General features: G+C 48.1%; 1 protein-coding gene across 2 annotated transcripts in view; it reads right to left on the reverse strand.

Moving 5' to 3' along the window:
• RHPN2 (rhophilin Rho GTPase binding protein 2) overlaps positions 1–22205 on the reverse strand; it is a 70404-nt gene extending 48199 nt beyond the window's left edge. The window contains 2 exon segments of one of the 2 annotated variants that reach the window (NM_001083470.1): positions 7768–7883; positions 22119–22205. In NM_001083470.1, the coding sequence (NP_001076939.1) occupies positions 7768–7883; positions 22119–22187 (185 nt within the window). In that variant the 5' untranslated portion in view covers positions 22188–22205. 2 annotated transcript variants of the gene reach the window in all.

Genomic DNA, 22205 nt, shown 5'->3' on the forward strand with positions numbered 1-22205 from the left:
CTGGAAGTAAGGAAGCTCGTAAGTCTCCTCGTCTGATGCAACCACACAAACCCAATCACGAAGATTGTTCCTTTTCAGGTATTCCTTGCTGCTGCTGCTGCTGCTGCTGCTGCCGCCGTTAAGTCACATCAGTCGTGTCCGACTCTGTGTGACCCCAAAGACTGCAGCCCACCAGGCTCCCCTGTCCCTGGGATTCTCCAGGCAAAAACACTGGAGCGGGTTGCCATTTCTTCTCCAATGCGTGAAAGTGAAGTCGCTCAGTCGTGTCCGACTCCTAGCGACCCCATGGACTGCAGCGCACCAGGCTCCTCTGTCCATGGGATTTTCCAGGCAAGAGTACTGGAGTGGGGTGCCATTGCCTTCTCACTATTCCTTGCTAAGGTACTTCAAATATCTTTTAGAGAACTGTTTCTCAAAAACGACTATGATTTTATTCTTGAAGCATTCAATGTGAATGACATTCCCAAGATTTCCAGTCTTGCCATTCACTTCAACTTTCTCCCGCAATAACTGTTCAAAATACCCAGAATCAAAAATTCCATCTTCTACTGGATGAGTAAGATCCAAATTAAACTTCCAGGTTGACTTCTTAGGCTTCTTATCTTTCTTCTGCACCATCTTGAAGGCTTGCCATGAGATCACAGCAATTCTCATAACTTTTTAAAAAATCATAAAGTTTGAAACTTTACAATTCTGATTCTCTGACACCAGCTGGGTGCCCAACAATTCAATTCAATTCTGTCACCAACTCCCAGAGTTAGCAGAGACCCCACAGATTCTGGGCTCAGTGCCACAAGGCTGCCCCACTTTAGGCACCAGTTCCAAGTTGGTGGGAGGGGAGGACACCTGTATTTCTGACCAGCCAGCTACAGATCAGAGGTTCCCACAACCCCTTTCTCAGCTTCAACAATTCACTGGAATGGCACACAAAATTCAAGAAAACCTTTTCCTGACATTTACTGTGGGTTTTTTTTGTTTGTTTGGCCACAATGCAAGGCCTATGGGATCTTAGTTCCTCAACCAGGGATCAAACCCCCAGGGCATGCAGTGAGAATCCTAACCACTGGAGCACCAGGGAAGTCCCTACTGTGGTTTATGGTAAAGAATACAGCTCAGGAAAGCCAGGTGGAAGAGGATCCACAGGCCAAGGAGGGTGCGGAGCCTCCATGCCCTCTCCGGGCAGGTCTCCCTCCCTGATCCTTGATGTGTTCTCCAACCTCCAAGTTCCCCATCACTTAGCAGTTTAATGGAGGTTTCATTACTTCATTACGTGGGCATAATTGACTAAATCGTTGGCTACTGATGATTAAACTCAATCTCCAGCCTCTCTTTCCCAGAAGTCCAGGGGAGAGGCTGAAAGTTCCAACCCGCTCAACAGGCTTGCTCTTTCTGATAAACAGCAAGCTCCCTAGCTCCCAAAGGCTCCCAACCCCCACTGGGTGTCATTTCATTAGCATACAAGACACGCAAGTAATTCCAAGGGTTTTAGGAGCTCTGTGCCAGGAACCAGGCACAAAAACCAAACACTTTTTCTTTTTATTATACCACAGCAACCCACTGAATTGATTTCATTACACCCCATGGGTCACAACTTGCCCCTTGTAAAACCTGCAGTATAGACATGTTACTGAGAACATGACTGATTCACTAGCTGATAACATCCACGAGGGTACAAAGGAGGAAATTCTCCCTGTCCTTGGTATTGGGAACAGCTTCTTCTTAGTAAATTATCTGATTTTGAATAATGGGTATGAAATGTGTTCCAGATCACATTCCCTTCTTACTGCCTGCCAGAAAACTCAGAGAAAAACATGGCCCACGTCTAACAGAGGATATAAGACCTTGTAGAGGGTACTAGTCTTACTTCCAACTAAATCTCTTTTATTCTTCTTCCACCTGCCCCCACATCCTCATCATTCTGTTAATCTTACACGCGATACAAGTGTGTTGTGTGTATGTGTGTGTGCGTGTTAGTCACTTAGTTGTGTCCAACTCTTTGCAACCCCATGGACTACAGCTCACCAGGCTCCTCTATACGTGGAATTCTCCAGACAAGAACACTGGAGTGGGTTGCCATTTCCTTCTCTAGGGGATCAAGTGTATTAAGGTGCCTCAAATACATTTTATTTGATTTCATTTTTTATTATCTTTTAAAAATTTTTCATTATTTTTATTTTATTTGGTTGCGCAGGCTCTTTATTGTAGCAGGCAGGCTTTCTCTAGTTGCAGCGCATGGGCTCTAGAGCTCATGGGCTCTCTAGTTGCAACTTGCTTGGGCTTTGTTGCTCCGAAGCATGTGGGATCTTAGTTCCCCAACCAGAAATCAAACTCATATCTCCTGCATTGGAGGGGGGATTCTTAACCACTGGACCACCAGGGAAGTCCTTCAAATACATTTTAGAGTGAGGCAAGACAAACAATTATAATTCCTGGAGGGACAAGACCTTTTTGCCTACTATCTCTCTGTATTTCTCCTGCAACCTTTTTTCACATGGTAGAGGCTTCACAAATTTCAGGTTATGAAAGAACAAAGGGCAGAGTCAAGATTACTCTTCAGAGTCAATGGTGTGGGGGGTGGGGGGGTTGGGGAAGAGACTGGTTCTTAGCAACAGAATGGGTCGAACTTAAATATGACGCTATAGGCCCTAAGACCTCCAACCAAATACCTGAAGAACCTCCAAATATGCTGGCGCTTTGCTTTTCCCACCTCAGTATACTGATCTGCCACTTCTTTTCAACTTGGCAACAACTTGAGGTTTAGGATTTACAACAAATCAGTGAGCTGCTCTTTGGATGTGGGCCTCTTCATGTGGATCATGGGTCACTCTGGAAAAAGCTGGTGGCCAGAGGGGCCCTCAGGGTGTGTTTCCACAATGCTGACCTTAAGGTACTATACTGATTCAGAAACCAACACTATAGTGTGTACCGTTCCTAATACAGATCAGGATTTTTCATGGATTCACTGGTGGAGGGGGGGCTTCTTCCATAAGATGCCACCCGTTTAATATGACACATGTGCCCAGCTCCCCTGTGCACCGGCTGGGGGAGGAGCTGGCCCAAATCAGGAATGAAGAACCAGAACCCTGGTCCCTTCAACACTGATGTTCTGTACCTGGGCTGCCTTTCTACGTGAAAATGAATCCTCTCCAGGGTCTTCTTGGAAGAACATGGAGTTTCTCAGCTTTCACCTGTGTGTACTGCTCCTCTGAGATGCCTGTTATCTGGTAACTGAAGTTACAGCCAAGAGTTTCTGAGACCAACCAGGATGAGGCAGAAGGGTGTTTTAGCCCTTTCCTGCCCTGGGTCTACTCTCTGGTCTGGACCACCAAGGAGAAGCCTACTCCTTTGACAGTGAAAGTGTTAGTTATTCAGTTATGTCTGACTCTTTTTTTGGCTCCTCTGTCCATGGAATTCTCCAGGCAAGAAAACTGGAGTAGGTAGCCATTCCCTTCTCCAGGGGATCTTCCTGGTCCAGGGACCGAACCTGGGTCTCCCACACTGCAGGTGGATTCTTTACCGTCTGAGCCACCAAGGAAGCCCCTACTCCCTTGGGCTTTTCATAAAGAGCCTACACACGCTGCAGAAGAATTAAAAGGTATCCCACTTACTCTCTCTGAGTGATCAATCCACCATGTGTGAACAGGGAAAGGAAGGCCACATTCAATGATTTCCTGTGGCTACTGACCACATCCACACACGTCCCTCAAGTGGCGGTTTCTGAGACCTTTTCCACCATTAGGATGCCCCATGGGATATATGGCTTCTTTGCCCCAAGTCCAAAATTTCTCTAAAATCCCCATGTTTTCTCTTAAAGGTGCACGTGAATTTGCATTCTGACCCACGTATGTCCGTTTATTTTAGTGTAATATTTTTCTTCCAAGTCTTTTAGTAAAATGTCCCTCTAGGAACAGGCTTGTTGACAGGCAATACAGGCTTGTACCAGCTTCAGAGACTTTATTGGAGCTGTGTGGCCTTAATCCATCTGACCCCAAATCCTGCTCTACCAGGGATTCAGGGAGACTGGAATAAGCACTGCCCAGTGCTCTGGTGTGGCCACTCGGCTAAGGCAGCAGATCAGCGGGTCTGGGAGGACATCTGCTCCCAGCCCACTTCTCAGTGCAGGAAGGCAGACGCCCCCCAAGGCCTTGGCTCATACATCTCCCTGCCCAGACATCAACCCCCCTCAGAACTGATAGTGTGAGCAGTCATGAACCTCAAATCACGCTCATACAGACCAACGTACCCCAGGGCACCCGTGTCCCAGGACTTCATCACCCTCTGGTTCAGAAGTCACAAACTGGAGGTCCATGGGACTTGCTTATTTGACTCTCTGGGTGTTTTCCTCCCCCTTGAACTAGCTGCCAGTATTTTAAAATTCAATTATCAGAAGATTTAAAAAAGGTAGGGGGTAGGAGGGTGGGGGGAAGGGGAGTCAGATCTCTGGCTTTTCCTGAAAAAAAAAAAACAAGCAAAACTGGAGATCTGGCAACCCAGCCCTTGCCCTCCATATGGGCCACGCTGGAGTTGCCCCACCCCTCCCACCCAGAGAGCATACGCCCTGCTCTTCACCACAGTCCCTACCACTCCCTACTGCCTCACAGCACTGGTCCCTTCACTCTTTCCCAGACCCCCCTGGCCCCAAGAAGGGAACCTAAAGCCCAAGATGTTAAATGACTGCCCTTGTTCAAAGAACCAGTTAGTTAAAATTGAGCTGTGTGACAACTTGGCTTTGAGTTTCACAAAGACCATCTGTTTTTGAGAAACATCATCACATGGCTACACCAGCTTTTTCTCAAGGGAGGGAAAGGAGCTAGGAAAGGACAGAGGATATTGTCCTTGCTTAGCCTGAAAAGGCACGTTTAAAATACCTGATATTTTCCGAATCAAATTCCAGGAAGCTCATGGACTCGGCCGATATGGATCAGAGTCGGTCTTCCCCACGAGACATTAAGCATCAAGAAAGCAGGGTCTCACCTGAATTGCTCGCAGCCTACAAAACCTGGCTCCTCACAACACCCGCCCAGCCTCAAAGGTCCCTTACTGATGCCCATAAGGACCGGGTCCCTCCCGTTTCTGCATTTGAGGGTCAGTTTCCCAAACACAACCTCCCCCAAACATTCCATCTGCTCTACCTTCATCGGGAGGCTGTGGCAGGGCATTTGGAAACCTGAAAACAGACAGACAGACAGGACAGCAGGGCCCACTTTCTGACTACCCTTTGCTGGCAGGGACAGCCCCCTAATTGGCCAGCCAGGGACACCCACGGGCCAGAGCTGCGCTTGGCTAAACACCCTATTTGTTTTTGGGAAACGGTTGGTGCCGGTTAAGTCAGATTAATAAATACCTTTAGGGTTTCCTCCAACAACATTCTCCAGAGAGGAGCACTTTGAACTTTTAGGTCACTGTAAGAATCATTAACCACCTGCACCCCACCCCCACCCCTGCCAGCTCAACACCGGACTTGACAACGAGCCTCAGAGAGGCTGTTTGCTGGTGTCATTCACAGAGCAAGACAGACAAAACCACCCTAGTCCCCACCTTAGCAACGCCAAGTGCCCTGGCCAAAAAGGGCCTCCCTGACCACGTTCGGTCTCCAAGGCCACACCACGCTGTGTCAGCCTCTGTCACACTTCCCTCTCATTGGCGCCCTGGAAAACATCACCTCCTGACGTGAGCGGATTTGTTTGCTTGTGTATTAAGCTTCCCCCAAGAGAGATTAAGCATCAGGAAAGCAGGGCCTTGTCTGAATTGCTCACAGCCTTATCCCTTCGCATTTCAGGCACTGCCTGCCACTTAGCAGGTGCTCAACAAATCCATTCGTTGGGTGAACAGACAGGCACAGAGTCAGGGCTCCCCACGCACCCCCCTCAACCACACTGCTGGCCTGGCAAGGTGTCACCCAAAACCCAAGGCTACAAAACACACCAGTGGGGCCCTCAGCATGTCAAGCTCAGCACACGGTAAGTCCTCCCAAAATCGGGGGGCTCTCTTGAGCTGCCCTGGCCGATGAGGTCCGCTGCATAGTGGACCTGACAACTCCCAGGTCCAGACTTCTCTGGGGACAGGGACATGGTCAGATATTTCAAAAGCTGACATGTTACAGCATTTTCCCCAGTCTCCTCCAGGAACAATCTCCCTTCCGTCCTGTTGCGGAAGTAGCTGGAGAAGAGGTTCCAGACACTTGGCCAGCCGGGACTTGCATTGTCTGCTAGTCCATGAGTCACGAAACCAGCACAGGTCAGCACTGTCGTTCTGACCCAGGGGCAGTGGGTCACTTACGTTATTCTTCTGGGCCTCTCACAATTCTTCTGGATATCTCAGAATAAAAATGCATAAACGTAATCCATACACTTTGGAAAAGGACATTCAAACACTGAAAGTATAATGTGACAAGTAGGAGTCACCTCTACACTGCCTAGCTCCCAAGAGCCCCTAACAGCGTTTTCTTCATCCCTTAAAATGTATACGCAGGGCATGCTGTCCTGCGTTTTTCTTTTCTCCTACTTCATACCTCAGAGATCTTTCCTAAGGAACAGATTGATTCAGAAATGAATTTAAGGAGGAGGGTGGGATGAGATGGGATATTGGGATTGACCTATATACACTACTGATACTATATATAAAAGAGATAATTAATAACAACCTACTGTATAGGTTATATAACACAGAGAAGGCTACTCAATGTTCTGCAGTGACCCAAATGGGAAGGACACTCCAAAAAGCGGGGATATGTGTATATGTATGGTTGATTCACTTTTCTGTACAGCAGAAATTAACACAACATTGTATAGCAATTCAATTGCAATAAAATTGAAAAAAAAGTTTTTTTAATGAATTTACTCCAAGTTGATGGTGAGAAACCCTCCACCTCTCTTCACTGAGTGCTCGGGTAAGCGGCCCATAAGGAAGAATGGACCATACTCCTCAAACATATTTGTGACCATGAGTCTTGTAGCTTTTTTACCAACACCTGGTTTGATGTATCTGGCTTTGCCCAGCAGCCTCCAAGCATCCTGGGCTCCTTAAGGCCTCCAAGAGTGAACTTCACTCACTGAAAACAGCCATTAGCCATATCCTGCCAGCTTTCCAGGTTCCAGGTCCCAGCAAACACTCCCCATCTCTTTCTGGGGCTCTAGGAGGCATCTGTCTGAGTAAGCTGGTAGCACACACAGTGCCTGCCTCTCGTACACAGTGCACAAGGTGGCATGGGGTTGGCAAGAGCTACCCCCAGAACTCTGCAGAAGAAAGTCTACAGGTAAGGCTTCACTGAGTTCTATGCTTGAGAAGTTAACTATGTTACCACCAGAGCATAATAATGAGTGTCCCAAGAGCCCCAGGCCTAGGAGGCCCCTCTCGTTATAGAGATGAATGCTGGCAACAGAAAGGTTCCTATTCCTTTCTTTCTCTCTGCCTTTTCTTTATACATTCAACAAATATTCAGCAAGAAGTGACTGTAGATCAGGCATAAGAAAACAGACGGGTCCTAAGAAAGTGGGAAAAACAAACAAGCATAGGATAACTGGACCTCCCCCCATTGTCCTCCCACCCCCACCACACAGACAGGCTGCGTAAAATACACGTCTTTGACACAACCAACCTCTAGGTGAGACAGGGCCTGTTCCAGGTGCCAGAAATAAGGAGGAGGCTCAAAGCTAAAATCAAGAGCTGAGAGGAAGTCTGGCAGGTCGGGGAGTTTAGGAAATAGATGGAGAGGCCTTAGGAGAGGCCGGGCTCCCAGTGGAGGTGGCGGAGCCAGCAGACACTTACTTCAGAAGGTTCTCAGCTCCTGTTCTCATCCGCATGGCTTTCAAGATCTGCTGGTTCAAGGCAGCCCTCTGATTCTGTAGTTTGCTCCGGCCAGTCTGTGCAAGGGGATTGCAACCCTAAGGGAAAGAAAACAAGAGAAGCCCCTTTAAAGGTCAGCCACTCTAAAAATGATGACAAATGTCAAACACAACAGAAAAAAAATTTTTTTAATACTCATCTTTTCTGAAAATAAAAGTAACATAAACATGGAAAATATATGAAATGCCAAAACGTGTAAAAAAGAAAATAAAAGTCATTCACCATAACACAATGCCAAAACAGGCACTGTGAACTGACTTTGGAGTAGGAATTTCTTTCCTACTCAATTTTTTTTAAGAAGTTAAGATTTTTTTTTAATGTTTATTTATTTATTTGGCTGTACCAAGTCTTCTCTGCGGCATGCAGGATCTTTGACCTTCATTGCACCATGTGGGACCTTTAGTTGTAGCATTCGAACTCGTAGTTTCGGCATGAGGGATCAAGTTCCCTGACCAGGGATTGAACCCTGGCCCCCTGCATGGGGACCATGGAATCTTAACCACTGGACCACCGGGAAAGCCCCTGCCCACCTATTTTATATGCATATTGTTACTTTCCACACTAGTGGCTGTGTCAGGAGTGCTCCAGACCAGCCACATGACTGGAGTTTCGCAGGACTCAACATACAGTTGCACTCACAGCTGACATTTATGACAGAGGTTCAATAAGAACACATAGCCAGATCACTGGGAAAAAGAGAGTTGAGAGGAATCCATGTGCAGGCCTCCTTATGTATGAAGGATCATACAAAGCACACTCCTCCCCCCAGGAACAGCATGTATGCAATGCCATGGCCAGCGTTGGCCTCTCAGAACATTAAGACTCAGGACTTCCCTGGCAGTCCAGCATTTGGGACTCCAGGCTTCTCCTGCAAGGGGCATGAGTTCAGTCCCTGGCTGAGGAACTAGATGTCACATGCCACAACTGAAGGTTCCCCACTAGCCTGAGGCAACCACGAACCTACTTTCTATCTGTACAGACTTGCTTAACCTGGACATTCCATATAATGGAATGTCTGTTGCGACGGGCTTCTTTCACTTAGCTTAAGGTTTATCCACAGTGCAGCATGTATCAGTACTTCCCTTCTTTTTGTCCCTAACACTCCTGTCGATATGCACATTCATTATCCATTCATCAGTTAAAGGACATTGGGCTCTTATGAATAGGGCTGCTTACTTCCGTGTAAGTTTCTATGTGAATGAATGTCTTTCTTGCTCTCGGCTATAGATCTAAGAGTGGAACTATTGTGTCATATGGTGGTTGTTGCTGTTCAGTCTCTAAGTCATGCCCGACTCTTTGCAACTCCACGGACTGCGGCACGCCAGGCTTCCCTGTCCTTCACTATCTCCTGGAGTTTGCTCAAAGTCATGTCCATTGAGTCGGTGATGCTACTGAACCATCTCATCCTCTGTCACTCCCTTCTCTTATGTCACATGGTTAATTCTCCTATGCCATAGTCATACATCATATGGTTAATTCTACGTTTAACCATTTGAGGTCAAACTCTTTTCCAAAGTGGCTACAATATCTTACATTCCCACCAGCAGTAGATGAGGACTCCAATTTACCCTTATCCTCCTCAATACTTTTTCCTGATCTTGTTTCACTTTTTTATTATAGCCAACCTAGGATGTGTGGTATCTCCCTGTGGTTTTGCTTTGCACTTCCCTAATGGGTAACGATGCTGAACATCTTTTCATATGCTCATTGGCCATTTGTATATCTTTGGAGAAAGAGCAATTCAGGTTTCTTGCCTATTTTTAAACCAAGTTGTCTTTTATTGTTGAGTTGATATGTATCGTTAATCTTTGCCAAATTGATATATGAAAAATAGGTATCCTATTCTCCCAATTTGCATTTGTTATTAGTGAAGGTAAACAACTTTTTTCTTATATTATTGATCAGTTAAATTTTTTTTTTCTGGAGAATTGTCTGTGTTCTCTGTCCATTATTTCCTGGGGTATTTAGTTCACAATCAATGTTTCACTGTGCAAAGTTCAATATCAGGAAAAAAGTTTCCCCCTTTTTTTTAAGATCCATGTGCCAAATCCAGCCTCCAGTTGCTCTCTCTTTCTTGGCCTCACTGTGCAGCATGCAGGATCTTAGTTCCCTGACCAGGGATCCAACCCATGCCTCCTGTATTGGGAGCACAGAGTCTGAACCATTGGACCAACAGGAAAGTCCCTAGATTATAATCAATGTTTCACTGTGAAAAGTTTAATATCAGAAAAAAAAAGTTTCCTTTTTTTTTTTGGTCTGAGCAGCTTTTGGGCTCATAGTTCCCCATCAGGGATCAAACCTGGGCCACCCCAGTGAGAAGCCACATCCTCAACACTGGACTGCCAAGGAATTCCCCCCTTTTGTTTGGTAAATTATAGTTGATTTACTATATAGTGTTAGTTTCAGGTGTACAGCAAAGTGATTCAAAAAGTTTCCTTTTAATCTAATAGTGTTCTTCCCACTCCAGCAGGTAATAATAGAAGCCCAGAGATCTAAGTGAAGGTTCTTTCTAAAGCATATCTTTGAGCTCTGCCCACTGACAGGGCTTATGCTCACACCCTGGGAGTGGCTGGTGGGCAGTATTTGGCGAGATGACTGCCCTTTCTCTCTGCGTCACCGCTTGGTCACTGTCACTGCAGCCCTGCACATACCTAGCCTCCCACACCTCTGCCCAAGCCACACCCATGGCCTTGACCCCAAGAAGGAAGAAATGGGTTATCTGCAGCCCCAGGCTTCTCAGGGATTCCCATATTAGCCACCTTTGGACTACTGAGTCAGAAAGGAGTTGTTACATGTCTCCTTCCACAAAGATTTCTCATTCTCCCATCACAGCAGGTGGCACAGTGGTAAAGAATCTGCCTGCCAGTGCAAGAGACGCAGGTTCAATTCCTGGGTTGGGAAGATCCCCTGGAGAAGGAAATGGCAACCCACTCCAGTATTCTTGCTTGGGAAATCCCACTGACAGAAGAGCCTAGGGAGCTACAGTCCATGGGGTCGCAAAGAGTTGGACACGACTCAACAACTAGATGACAACAAGGTAGCAGGTGGCCACCCCCACCTGCCCCCCACGCAGCTTCCCAAATTCAAATTACACAGTCACAATCTGACTTGGAATAGTCTTAAAATTAACATCTTTCACACCATTAAATGACCCCTGATTGAAAGTAAAAGTCAGAAAATCAGACCTAAGATGAAAATGTCTTTAATATTAAGCTAACAATATTACAGGGCTAAAATAATTGCAGGCCTCTTTCGTTTCTATTTCCCAAAATTACTATGAAGGGGTGGCTTGATCTGACTTAAAATTACATGGTTCACCAAGGCTGTGTTCTATTTTACAGAGAAGCCTTAATAACTAATTCCTTTATGGACATTCCCAGAGCTGATAAGCAGCCATTCCAGCTCAAGGATAAGAACTTTTTCCTGCTCCCATACCTCACCCAGGGTCTGGCAGGCCTGGAATGGCTACGCCCTAACCAGCCCACAGATGTGGGGTCAAGTTTCCAGATAAGACATAGGAATGCTTAGGATTAGATCTGATTGAGTGACTGGACCCCAAATCACATTACTTCTTACTGACAGGTAGGAATGCTGGGCCTGGTGGAAACACCAGACACGCCCACAGGGCTATTTGGAAACTACCCAGAGCCCTGAGAGATGAATCTGGGTTGAGACTGTCAGAAAGACGCCCTGGAATCACAGAGGCTGCTTGCTGTCTACCGGCCGCTGCCACAGGCGCTCTCTGCTAGTGGGGACCCACAGTCACGCCTCAGTTCTTCATTGGATCCCAACAGGAGGAAGCACTGCTCCAAACTGGACTGCGGGCTTGTGCCCAGGACCTAGGCAGCACCTGTCAGACTGGCCTGGCCTGGGAACTGAAGACGGGGTGGGGGGAGCAAATGAACTGCCCTGGCCTCTAGGATCACTGTCTATAAGACTCAGTGAACCTGAGTCTGTCCACTATACAGAGTCTGTCAGTTTCCTGACTGGACTAAGGCTTGGGCAAGGGCGTTCGTCTCAACACACGGAAGGATAGTCCAACTGCCCACACCTGAGAAAACCAAGTATGGAGTGAAAGTTCAGCTTTCTCACTAGCTTACTGGGGTCTCCCATACGTTGGACAGCCCACGTGGGCTCTGGTACAGCATCTTGGACCCCACAATTCTAAAGCTTGGAAAGTGAGTGAGCTACTCAAGATGTTAAAGGCAGGGGACTTCCCTGGTGGTCCAGGGGTTAGTTAAGACTTCATGCTCCCAATGCAGAGGACGTGGGTTTGATCTCTGATCAGGGAACTAGATCCCACCTGCCCCAACCAAGAGTTTGCATGAAATAAATATTTTTTAAAAAACCATGCTGGACACAGTAAGGATGGGAGAGAGACTTTAAGCCCACGTCCTTTCTGCCACTCTTGAGTTGAGCCTGAGCAGCAGGAATGTGTGGGGATCTGGGGACAGCTCACCTACCAATTCCCAGGCTTCCCTCTCATGGTTCCCGGCTGAGGGCTGCCTAACATCACGCACACACACCCTTTGGCCACAGTGACCCAATTCCCACTCTCCCACCTTGTAGCCCATAATAGTCAAGCTGGTAAACTCATGCGCCTACACCTCCTTTCCAAGGGGAAGGACATCTGTCTCATGCCTGGCCAACTGGAAAACCAAACTCACCTCGGGTCTGATTCAAACTGAGCACTTGACATAGGATAACCAGAGCCCACCAGGGAGGGGCCTTCCTTTTCCCCCATCAGCCCTGAATCTAGGAAGATGCTGAGACTGGGCAGCTGCAGCCACGTTACCAGAGCTGGGGAGTGTCTTCCCCAAAACGGAGCTAACCTGGGGGAGCAGAACTGAGAAATTGAGTCTTGGGTGGCTTTTGAGCCCTAGATCAGGCCTGGCCTGAAGCCATTCCTCAGGACTTCTTAGTTCCAGGAGTCAAATGCATTCCCTTTCTTGCCTACACCATTTTTTAAAAAGTGAGGGCTTTCCTGGTGGCTCAGTGGTAAAGAATCCACCCGACAATGCAGAAGACATGGGTTTGATCCCTGATCCGGGAAGATTCCACATGCCACAGAGCAACTAAGCCTGTGCACCCCAATTACCAAGCCTGCATTCTAGAGCCTGTGCTCCCCAACAAGACAAGCCACCACAATAAGAAGCCTGCACGCTGCAACCAGAGAGTAGTCCCCACTCACTCTAATAGAGAAAAGCCTAACATAGCCAAAATAAATAAAATTAAAAATAATAAAAGTTGAGGTACAATTTACACATAATAAAATACACAGATTTTAAAGTACATAGCTCAATGAGTTTGGACAAAAATACACACACACACACATATACATACATATATACATATACATATGTGTATATATATATATCTACACACACACACACACACACACACACACACACACTTGTGTAACCACTATTCGAATCAGAATATAGACAATTCTTGTCATCCCCAAGGCAACCAAGACTCTGGTTTCTATCATCCTAGACTTTTGCATGTTTTAGAACTTTGTATAAGTGGAATTATATAGTATATATTCTTTTGTGTCTGACTTATTTTGCTCAATAGATTGCTTTGGGATTCATCCATATTGTACTTATGAGTGGTTTGCTCCTTTTAATTGCTGAGTAGAATTCCATTGTAAGAATGTACCATACCAGATCAAACCAATCAGTCCTAAAGGAAAGTGAAAGTGAAAGTCGCTCAGTCATGTCCGACTCTTTGTGACCCCATGGACTATACAGTCTATGGAATTCTCCATGCCAGAATACTGGAGCAGGTAGCCATTCCCATCTCCAGGGGATCTTTCCAGCCCAGGGATCAAACCAGGGTCTCCTGCATTGCAGGCAGATTCTTTACCAACTGAGCTAGCAGAGAAGGAAATTAATCCTAACGGAAATTAACCCTGAATATTCATAGGAAGGACAGATGCTGAAGCTGAAGCTCCAACATTCTGGCCACCTAATGTGAAGAGTCGACTCACTGGAAAAGACTGGGAAAGATTGAAGGCAGGAGAAGGAGATGACAGAGGACGAGATGGTTGGATGGCATCACTGACTCACTGAACATGAGTTTGAGCAAACTCCAAGAGATGGTGAAGGACATAGAAGCCTGGTGTGCTGCAGTCCACAGGGTTGCAAAGAGTTGGACACAACTGAGTGACTGAACGACAACAACCATACATAGTGTGGTTATTTGCCTAAACCATTTGGGAATAGATTTCCTGGTAACCGCAGCTAAGAAAAAGTCCTAACCAGAGTAAGTTCATCCAGAGTAAAAACTCTATTTGTTAATATACATGCACATGTCCTCTGTGAACAATCACGTTGTTTGGCTGGGAAACAAGTATTTAAGAGCAGGATCTAGGGGACTTCCCTAGTGGTATAGTGGCAAGGAATCTGCCTAGCAAGGCAGAGGACACCAGTTCAATCCCTGGTCCAGGAAGATTCCACATGCCGCGGGCAACTAAAGCCCATGGGTCACAACTACTGAAACCTGTGCTCAGCAACAAGAGAAGCTACCACAATGAGAAGACTGCACTGCAACGAAGAGTAGCCCCCATTCTCTGCAGCTAGAGAAAACCTGCGCACAGCAAAGAAGACCCAGCATAACCAAAACCAAACAAACAAACAAAACAAAAGAGTGGGATCTAGGGCCTTCCTTGCAGTCCAGTGGTTAGGACTCTACTTCCACTACAGGGGACATAGGTTTGATTCCTGGTCAGGGAACTAAGATCCTGCACAATGTGTGGCGTGGCTCCCCCACCCCTCAGAAAAGAAAAAAGTAAACACACACACACACACACACAAAAGAGCAGGACCTAGGCAAACACCAGAGGCAGTGGATTTGGAAGAAAGGAAAGGCTATTCAACCTACACATGCAGACACCGACAATGAAAAGGCAGACAGGCCAGGTCACTGGGAAGGCAGACACAGAGGCACTGGAGGAATCTTTCCTCCCCAAAGTTGGGGGGGCGGGGGTGGAGGGAGGGTGGGGACTTGCTCTAGGCAGTGCCTGGCACCTGGCTCCCCCCACCCCCAGAGAACCAGTGAGGCCCTTCTTCCACACAGCCAAAGATAAAACTCACACATGCAGATATGTTTTCAGCAAATTGAGGGCACAGTGTGAACTTGGGGTTTCCAGGTCAGGAGTGAGACTGAGTGAAGGGTGACCATGCAGGGTCTCCTGATTAGAGACCCTCACACAGGGCATGGAAGACGGGGTGCTTTTGGCTGCCTCTCTAGTGCGTGAAGTTATTTTCTCTGCCTTTCTCACTTTCTCACTCCTTCCTAGGATTACGCAATCCCTCACTCAACCACCAAGCTCTGGAAAGCACAATTGTTTGTTTATAAGTTAGCCAGAAACTGACAACCAGCAAGCACAGAAATAGCATGCGATACCCTACAATACACAAAAAATACATCTAATTTAACTTTTCACCACACTGGAGATTCAGGGCAGTTTGGATGAACAGAATCTACCTCTTCCACGTCCATAAAAATTAAAACGTGAACTTGGCACTTGTAAAGAGGCCTCCTGCCCTTCCACGATCTCTGCCGGGCGCCTCCCTCCAGCATCCCCATCCATCCGCACGGGGTTAGGGGCCACAGTATGAACCGAAATGTAGCTATAATCCTGAATGAGATTATTCAGTCACTTTTACAAATCTATAGACACCTATTGTGTGGGTACAAAGTGTGTGCCACTCTACAAAGATTCGTGATCACAACAATTTCTGTGAGTCAAATATATTTTCAGACCCAACTAATGACCCATTTATTTCAACTGGTAGGATGTATTCCCTGATGGCTTAGATGGTAAAGAATCTACCTGAAATGCAGGAGACATGGGTTGGATCTCTGGGTCGGAAAGATCGCCTGGAGAAGGGAAAGGCTACCCACGTCAGTATTCTTGCCTGGAGAATTTCATGGACCAAAGAAGCCTGGCGGGCTACAGTCCATGAGGTCAGACACGACTGAGCGACTAACACACACACAGGATATACTCATTATTAGTTTACAGTTCTTACCTAGACCGGGGCTGGTATGTGCGTATTTTGTACACTCCTGTAATTACCTTTCTTCAAAACAATTTGTTGCTTTTTTTGTTGCTTGTTTTTGTCCATTGCCATATAGGATCCTAGTTCAAGGGCCAGGGATCTAACCTGGCTCCTCTCAGTAGTGAAAGCAAAGAGTTCTAACCACTGAATCACCAGGGAATTCCTGTTATGTTTCTAATACAGTAATACTGGAGAAAAAGAAACTACTTCTGAAGTGGCAGTTTTTGATCCCCTGTCCTTTTCTCTTCTTAGAATCCAACAGAAACGGAATGTTCTAAGGCAAAAAAATTTTCTGACTAGCAAGGCCAGGGGGACCTGCATCTCTTCCTGTTCCTGGTGCTGCAGGCAGGAGAGCTCGCGCCCGGCTGGCAACCGTTGCTGCCTGCTCTGCAGACACTCAGTCTGATGCTGGGTCTGGCTGAGCTGCACTGCACCTGCGGTTCTGCTGTCCTTTATGGCCACCTCCAAGGTAGCCTTTGCGTCATGAGACTCCTGGGCCAAAGGAGGAAGTGGTGATCAGGCTAAAGCCAATGCTCTGTATCATCAGGTGGCGGCTTGGAATCTGTCCAAATAGCCCCAGGAAGCAAGAGACATTTACAGTGTTACAGCTTATGGTGCTGACTCTCCTCTGAGTCACCTAAAATCCTGCTTCTGCCAGGGGACCCCCTCCTGGCCTTAATGAAAGGTGAGGAGATGTTGGTCAACCACGCCCCCTGGGCTGCTGGTGTGCACCAGTGAAGCTGGTCAGACCCTCACTAAGGCCATATTCAGCCTGGATCCAGCCTGGCCTCTAGGATCTGGCTCAGACCATGGTGGGGTGGTGGGTGGGGGGTGGGGAGCAGATAGCATCACAAACCTTTACACCTCCTCCTTCCCCCACCCCCACTGGGGGAAGGATTAAACGCTCCAAGGGTAGGTTCAAACACCTGGAGAGATATCATCACCCTTCAGTAAAGATGGAGTAGATGAACCCCATGACCCAGCCTGGGCTCCCCAGCACATGTTCCCCTACGCAGATGCGGACAGATAAAGCATACATGTGTCTAACAGGAAATTATACTTCACTAAGATGAATGGTGCAGAGGAAGACCTAAGAGGAGCCACTGGATCAAAAAAAAAAAAAATTCTCCTTCCTTCTCTGCTGGATCCTCAAGGAAATCCAGAGTAAACAGGGCCCATAACCCAGGGCACAATGAACCCTGGAGCCCTGTCCAGAATGGAGGCTTCTGTGAATAAGAAACAACTTCTCCTCCAGCTCTTGGGTAAAAACAATGGAGCTAAATTCATTTCAGGCCATTAGTGTTCCCAGAGGACGGAGAGGCAGAGATAAGGTCTCACAATGCTGTACTTTGTACCAACTCTCTTCTTCCATATACTGCTAAGCCCTTTCATTTAGGTCTTTTCAACAGCCTTGGGAAACATCTTTGATTCTTCTCCAGCTGGTTTTCTCTTGGCCAAGAACAGATCTTCCTGTGAGTTTTAGGATTACGGGCCTCAGAGAGCCCCAGAGACAGGGCCAGCTCTCAGGATACAGTGTCTTGGTAACGTGTATTACTCTGCGTTAACTCCAGGCCAAAACACACATTCTTCCAAGACACGTTAGGCTGAGCATAGAGATCTGTCTGGGAAAAAGAAACTCCATTTCCACGGGTCCTTCTTTTAAGAAAGTAATGTACTAATTATTTGTATAGAACTATACCTCTATTTAAACATATTAGTTTAAAAAAAGAAAGAAAAAAACAATGAGAAACCAAAGAGAGAAACATACTGTAACATGTGACAATCCAGAAAGTATTCAGTACTTTCTGTATGTTCTTAATTCAGAGACACTCCCACCCACCCACCCACCCACCCAGGTTGCTCACCCAGGGGGTCAGGGTCTGTGCTGGGGGTGTCCATGTCTGACCTGGGGCCAAACTGAATCCGTGTCCTCAGCTTTGTATAGCCACATTCCGCACAACCCCAGGAAGACCTTGACTTGCCAGAGGGCCTCCCTCTCTGCCAGGACTGTCTCATACATTCAGGGTCTAGGACCAGCAGGCAGAGAGGACTTTCAGGCAATTAATCTTCATTTTGTGTACACGTTACACAATTCAGCTCTGAATATGGACCATGTACTCCCACCCCCCACTTCCTGCTCTCTGAACTATAGCAAAAGAGGCTAATTGTCTAGTCAGACATGGCCTGAGCTATCCCAGGAAATGAGGCCCCCAAAAGGAAAGGCTACCCACTCCAGTATTCTGGCCTGGAGAATTCCATGGACTACATAGTCCATGGGGTCGCAAAGAGTCGGACACGACTGAGCGACTTTCACTCACTCATGAACTTCCACAGGAGCCACAATGAGTCAGGGTCAAGTGTACCCCAAAACCTGAGAGCCATCAGGCTCACAGCTTGCTGCCACACAATAAATGCTTTTTGAATGAACAGAATAGAATGGCACGTTCAAGAAAAGTACAGGGACTTCCCTGGTGGTCCAGTGGCTAAGACCCCGGGCCCCCAGTGCCGGGGGTCCAGGCTGGATCCCTGGTCAGGGAACTAGATTCCATATAAAACAACTAAGAAATGGTGCAGCCAAATAAACAAATGATTTTTATTTTTTAATTTTGGCTGTGCCACAAGGCATATAGGATATTCATCCCCCAACCAGGGATCGAACCCATACTCCCTGTGTTGGAAGCACAGAGTCTTAACTACTGGACCACCAGGGGAGTTCCATAAAAATTTAAAAAAAAAAAAAAGGAGGGAAGAGAGGGAAGGTAGGATAAACAGAATATGAATGAAGAAGTCTGACTTGACTGGAAACTAATTTGACCCGGTAAGTGTGCATAAAATCCCCAAAGTCAGGACCGGGGGGCCTGCCCTGAACACCCCAGTCTCAGGGGCCTCACTCCCTGCCCCCAGTTGACTCATCCACTCAGTATGTGTCCCAGCTGTTTCCAGTCCTCACCTGCTGGGACCTCCCACAGCTATTGTCTTTCTCTCCCTCACCCCATCCCAATGTCTTTACTCTCAGCTTTCAAAAGTCTCTAGACCTCCCTCCTCATTCTAAACAAACGTGCCTTCTTCTCTCTCCCATACCCCTCCAGCAACTATTTTGTCTGCGCTTCTTCCCCCTCTGTACTCCCCCAACACTGACTTTTGCCCCCAATTCTCCACCTACTCATTTACCCAGAACCCCCTAAAGCAGGGGGTCCCCAACCTCTGAGAACTAATGCCTGATGATCTGAGGTGAAGCTGATGTAATAATAATAGAAATAAAGTGCACAATAAATGAAATCATCCCCAAAACATCTCTATGCCCTGCCCCCTGGACCCCCTCCCACGCCCACCCCCGGACCTGTCCGTGGAAAAATTATCTTCCACGAAACCAGTCCCTGGTGCCAAAACAGTTTGGGGCCACTCCCCTAAAGGACTACATCCAGGATTTTCCAGGGCTCTTCTGACTTGTCACCCTCATCCCTCTACTAGAAAGATCTCTGAGCTGCCTTGACACTGTCACCCTCTAGGCTTGTTTACCATCTCTCTGCCTGTCCCTTAAGTGAAGGTATTATTCTCTTCTATACTGGGTCCTTTTTCACAATATCCCACCACATTTCTCGTTGGGGCACCTCAAAGCTGCAACTCCAGCCCAAGTACTCTCGTGGCTGCTGGGTCCACTGAGTGGACTCCCCACAAGGACCACTACTCGGATAACTCTTGGGGGCCTCAAGTCCACTGCCCCTACCTCAGCTTGCTGGTGACCCCAGCTCAGTGAGGCCCCCGACCATCCCCCCAGACACTGAAGGCAGACATTCTGGACTCCGCTGAGCAGCACCTTTCCCACCATATCCGGTCCATTCATTCTTCCGATCCCTGCTGACTGCCTTTGCTCAAGCCCTCTTCATTCCACAGCACCCACTGGGATCCCTGCCTCCAGTCTGGATGCCAGGTTTGACTTAGGGGTACAAGCTGGTGGAAAGGATAGGTGGTGAGGATGTGTTTACCTAGTACTTTAAGTTACTGAAAAGTCATCAGTAGTCCCTATCAGAGTAGGACAGAGACAATGAGGATTAACTCTCCACATTCCCTGCCTGGCTCCACCCTGGCCTCTCCCCCACCGCTCACCTACTGATCTCTCAGCTTTCAAAGTGCTCTTTCTGTGACACAGATCTCACACGTCTGGGCCTGAATGAAGCACTTTGATAGGTCCCCAGGTTCCCTTTCCCTGCATCCAGGGTGCGTGACCCCTGAAAGGCCTGGTTCCCCGTTACACCTCCACACCCCTGAGGGCTCACTCACAAGTGTTCACAGTCCAGTGCCTTCACCAGTGTTCCCTCTACCTGAAAGGCTCTTCCTCCCCTCCTTCACCTGCAGAACGTCTACCTGCCGTTCAAGGAGCATTTGTTCAGGGAAGGTTCCCAATCGATGCCTTTTATTAACCTTGTACTAGGAACATTCTTTGGACTAGTATGATGTAACACAATGATCATTACAAGGTCTCATTTTCAGAAGAGATGTTTCTAATTGCAAATCAGTGATTCATTGTATTTCGCACCCATGATCCTCTTATCTACCATTGGAGAAACCTCACCTGAAAAACACTCAAGCTTTGCATCCGTTCACAGCTCCCTGGCCTTCCACCCTGTCCTATACATATCCTCCCCAGGAAAACCTGTTCTGGAAGACCAAGGAACATAACACTGGCAGGTGTTCACCATCTCTTCTGTCCCTAACCTCTGTCATTTCCCCCAGATGGTCCAGACATCCACCTGTTCAGAAGACAAACAATTTGGGGAGGAAATGAAGTCTCAGAAGCGGGAAGCCACTGGCTGGAGGCTACACTGTAATTCTAGGGTGGGGGGGGGGGGGGGGGGGGCGGGTGTGGAGGGGAGTAGGGTGGCAGTCAGGGTCTGAGGCCCTAGGGCTAAGATCTCAGGATTCCCTGGCCTGGCCTCCTTCAGTAACTCCACTGCCTGTGGATCTTCTGTCCCAAATGCCACACATAATTAGAAGTTTTAATCCTGTAATTCCATGATGACATCTTTTCACTTAAATACACCTTAAAATTACTTTTTTTTTTTTAATGCTAAAAGCAATTTAACTAAAAAGAATTTTTCCAACTCAGTCTTCACCGGTCCCCAGAATCTTCTCCTGCCCATCCCCAGAGAGACACTGCTGCTCACCAGAGAGCAAAAAATGCCCCGAGGCAGAGTCAAGGGAGAAGGAGGAAGCCGCCCAGAGCGTTTTCACTGGCTCGATCATTAGGCTTGGAACAATTAAGAATTGATTGTTCTATGGGAAACAGTTTGACTGCCCTGTTTATAATTACGCCCTTTGCCTTGGGTCATAGAAGTTATTAAAAAAAAACACAACTTCTCAACCCACCCAGTCCCGCCTGGCCAAGCCCCAAAGGCTATTTTTAGACTCGCTGGGACAGACAAGGAATGATGGAAGGTGTCCCCGTGACTTCGGATTCAAAAACATCTTTGTAGTCCAGGCCGTGCCACCTGCCGGCATCCCAGCGATCCCACTTCGTGGGTTGGGCCTCTTTTGAGGGGCTGAGCTACGAACTGTTAAGTTCAGGGAGAGAGGCCACCAAGCTCCCGAGGAGCCGCACTCGCCGCAGGTCTCCACAGCAATCGGGTAAATCCGCTTTAGCGTAAAGTGGAAAGGGTGGGAGACCGCTGCCCTCAGGTCTGCCACGCGCAGAGGAGAAGCCCGAATCCCCTCCCGCCCACTAAAAAGTCCAAGAGGCTTACACTGGAAGCATTCTGGAGGCAAAGAGGGGACGCCAACCCTCCTGAGCGGCTCCCCTTCCACGCGCCACGGCCAAGCGCTCGGGTGGAAGCTGGGCTCGCGTCGCCACGCGCCGCGACGCCAACGGTGCCAGCGCTCGAGGAACCGTCCCTTCCCCAAGCGCGCGGGACGGCCGGCGGGGGCGACTCCGAGAGCCCCTCCTGGCCCAGTCCTCCGCCGGCACCTGCGCGGGGCGGCCCGGACGTCCCCCTACTCCCAGCCCCGGAAGTCACCTGCTCTTGGCCGCCGGGTGCACCGCCGCCGCACCCCTCACCGCGAGCCTCCTCCGAGAGCGCCCCAGGCCAGTGCGCCCCCTCCCCCTTCCGGCCTGCTCCACCCCGGCCTCGCGCTCTGCAGCCCCTTCCACAGCCTGGAAGGAAAAAGATCTGGAGCTCGCGGACTCCCCACCCGCTCACAGCCGCCCACCTTCCGAAAGTAGCAGTTGCCCTCTTTCTCCAGCGGCTGGGGGGCCGCGGGCAGCAGCGTGTCAGTCATACTGGCGGCACAGGAGCG

The sequence above is a fragment of the Bos taurus genome, chromosome 18 (assembly GCF_002263795.3).
Source record: "Bos taurus isolate L1 Dominette 01449 registration number 42190680 breed Hereford chromosome 18, ARS-UCD2.0, whole genome shotgun sequence".
Classification (NCBI taxonomy): Eukaryota; Metazoa; Chordata; class Mammalia; order Artiodactyla; family Bovidae; genus Bos; species Bos taurus.